The 3,426-nt window shown below is 35.8% G+C and overlaps 1 protein-coding gene across 1 annotated transcript; it reads left to right on the top strand.

Moving 5' to 3' along the window:
- Window positions 1-1,434: 1,434 nt before the first annotated feature.
- Window positions 1,435-2,373, top strand: LOC126496676 (olfactory receptor 4F6-like). The gene has a single exon (XM_050134198.1). The coding sequence runs from the start codon at window positions 1,435-1,437 to the stop codon at window positions 2,371-2,373; it is 939 nt and encodes a 312-aa protein (XP_049990155.1).
- The last annotated feature ends 1,053 nt before the right edge of the window (window positions 2,374-3,426 follow it).

Genomic DNA, 3,426 nt, shown 5'->3' with positions numbered 1-3,426 from the left:
AGTCAGTCTGCATAACAAATAGAAAGTTTGAAACCTGGGGAGCTGAGATTTAAGTAGAGGCAGAGCATTGACTAACTGGATAGTCTACAAACAATGTCAACACCTGCTTTCCAAATTTTTACAAACTATAGTAACTTACCCACTTTTAAACCTTTACTAACTCAAAAGAAAAAAATTGCAATATTCTGAGTTATTTACCTAGAATCCTATGTCACACACTGAAGGCATTTTTGAAACACTAAACATGAAAATAATATTTCAGTAAAATAACATAAAATTTTCTTCCATTGTCTACTTTAGTCACATGAATATATATGTGAATATACTCAGGAATTTTGAATCTTAGAGGTAGAAGTGCTGAACCAAAGCAAACACCTATGTAAAAACTCAGAATGCACTTCAAATTTAACTACTCGTTTCTGTCATCAGATGTGAGAATGCTTTCTTCTTCAACCACCCACAAACCTTGATTTGTGTCAAATGTTTCAACTCTTGCCTAATTAATAAGAAAAAGCTGTTATGTTGATATTTTGCACGCATTTAATTTAATTGTAAATGAACTTAGGGGTATTTACCTACAAGGAGACAGGTCCTCACCAGATCCTCTGACAAGTTCGTTCTCACTTCTGTGTGGAGGATCATGACATACAGCCCTCATTCTGGTTACCTCTTTCACTTGATATTTTTCATTTTTTTTTCTTCCACTGAGCATCAGACAGAATCTGCTCCAGAGTATCCATGGCTTTTTTAATTTCTCCAAGTCACATAGTGAGTGTCTTAAACTGCATCCTCTGCCCCATTTTGTCACCTTGTCATCTCAATATAGAGATAAGAGAAATGCCCATCTCTTGTCCTGAAATGTGTATATAGGCATTTTAATGTGATCTTATTTAAAATACTAATATCTTAAGAAATGTCCACAGTCACTTAAGAATTTGACAGTTAATAACCCAAAAGACTTTTATTTCAGAGTCATCAGAAAGATATGCCTATAATACTATATTCTCAAAATATAACAAATATGGTTATCCAAGTAAATTAAAGGGTTAAATATTGGTATGCTTTGGACACGGGGATATAAGAGAGGAATACTAATTGCTTTAGGGGGGATGGAGGAAGTGCTTTCTATACTTTTTTATTTCTGGAAATTAAAAAGTAAATACATCACATTCTTATTTTTATACCTCCAATCACTTCCATATATTCCCCCCTTGCTTTGCTTCAAAATCATGGCCTCATTTTATTTCACTATTTCTACGTGTGTGTGTGTGTGTGTGTGTGTGTGTGTGTGTGTGTATAAATACATAACTACCTCCAAAGGCATGTTAGTCTTTCATGTGACTTTGTCAGTTGAGCATTGCTTGTCCTAAACCAGAATTTCTCATGGCTCTTCTGTTTCAGATGACATGAGGGTTGTCACAGCCGACAGAAGCAATGAGTGAAGCAAACCGCTCTGTGGTATCTGAGTTTGTCTTCCTGGGACTCTCCAACTCATGGACAACCCAGCTCTTCCTCTTCTTCTTTTCCTGTATGTTCTACATGGCAAATGTGTTTGGAAATTTTCTCATTGTTCTAACTGTGACTTCAGACCCCCATTTACAGTCCCCTATGTACTTCCTCTTAGCCAATCTTTCCATCGTTGACTTAATATGTTCATCATCAACAGCACCAAAGATGATTTATGACCTTCTCAGAAGGCGCAAAACCATCTCTTTTGGGGGTTGTATCACTCAGATCTTCTTAATCCATGGAGTTGGAGGCACTGAGATGGTGCTGCTCATAGCCATGGCTTTTGACCGATATGTTGCCATATGTAAGCCCCTGCACTACTTGACTATCATGAGTCCAAAAAAGTGCATTTTGGTTTTAGTTGCTTCCTGGATTACTGGCTTCATCCACTCAGTGACTCAGTTGATTTTTGTCATAGATTTACCCTTCTGTGGCCCTAATGAACTAGACAGCTTTTTCTGTGACCTCCCTCGGTTTATTAAACTGGCTTGTATGGACACCAGTGCATTGGAATTGATGGTTACTGCCAATAGTGGGTTCATTTCTATAGCCTGTTTTTTAATTCTGATCATCTCCTATGTGTTTATTTTGATGACCGTTCAAAAGAAATCTTTGGGTAGTTTATCTAAGGCCCTCTCCACTCTGTCAGCTCACGTCATGGTGGTCATTTTGTTCTTTGGACCAATAATCTTCTTCTACATGTGGCCATTTCCAACATTACATCTGGATAAATTTCTTGCCATCTTCGATGTAATTATTACTCCTTTTCTAAATCCAGTGATCTATACGCTTAGGAATAAAGAGATGAAGATGGCCATGAGAAGACTATACACTCGCTTTATGAATTACAGTAAGTTTTCTTAACTATACTGAAGATACATGAATTTGCAAGTAGAATTTCATGTGGATATGTGCTAAATAAACTATGTTATACTTCACCAGAATATTACTATGTGCTAATATGTGATGTACTCTTGTTTGTTTTCTGCCTGAATTAAATTTGGATATTAATAACTGTTTATACAACAGACTAAAGACAAAAGAGTTTTCCAGTCTTACTCACCAATAAGCTTAATTCACTACAATGGTCAAAACAATACTGATAACCGCCAAAGCACATGTTTCTAAGGGTCACATTATAAATGGACTGTCTTACTTGAAAATAAAGATTAACTAACGTTTGCTTTGTATGATTTGTCTTACTCTCCTCATGACTTATTTTCTGTCCCTTCACCATCTTGTTTATCAGTCATTTGTGTGATAATCTGCTTTTCACAATCCAGTAAGGAATCAGAAACCACGTCGGGTTTGGTTGAAAAAGAAAATTCTGATATGAAGAATTGTCTAAGTATAAACTATGCTAAATAGTTTCATAAAATTGTTTAAAAATAAAATTCTACATTCAGCCCAGGCACAGGGTATCCAGGAAGATTTAAATGTTTCCGTTTTCATGCAAAGCAGAGCAAAAGTCAAGAGATGGAAAGAAAGACAATAGAGCGAATATAGTGAGAATGCATTCTCTTCCCAAATTCAATTTTTTTCTCTGAGTAAATTTTCTTCAGAATTTTTCTTCTCATGAAGCTTACTTTCTCCACTGAGATCATCAGACCACTCATTACTCTTTACACAATGAGGTGTAAAAAATAAAAACTAATTACGTTTCAAATAAAAATCAAACAAAATTTATGACATTTTCATTTCTAACAAGTATTGAGTAATTCATTGAGAGGGACAGAAATCTATGAGCACAGAGGCAGCATTTTTAGGGAGGCAGGAAACAGAATGCACACATAAGAGAGAGGAAAATAAAGAGGAGGAAGTATCAGAATTATTACAGCTTAAAATAAATCAGCAGAATTATTGAAAGCTTGGAAGAAGGACAGGTGGCTTGGGCAGTCTGGTGATGCCAAAGTGTCA

This window comes from Alexandromys fortis, unplaced genomic scaffold (assembly GCF_014885135.2).
Source record: "Alexandromys fortis isolate MF-2015 unplaced genomic scaffold, M_Fortis_MF-2015_v1.1 scaffold_6, whole genome shotgun sequence".
NCBI classification, from domain to species: domain Eukaryota; kingdom Metazoa; phylum Chordata; class Mammalia; order Rodentia; family Cricetidae; genus Alexandromys; species Alexandromys fortis.
Note: the sequence above shows the minus strand (reverse complement) of the source record. Positions and strands in the feature narration are given on the sequence as shown.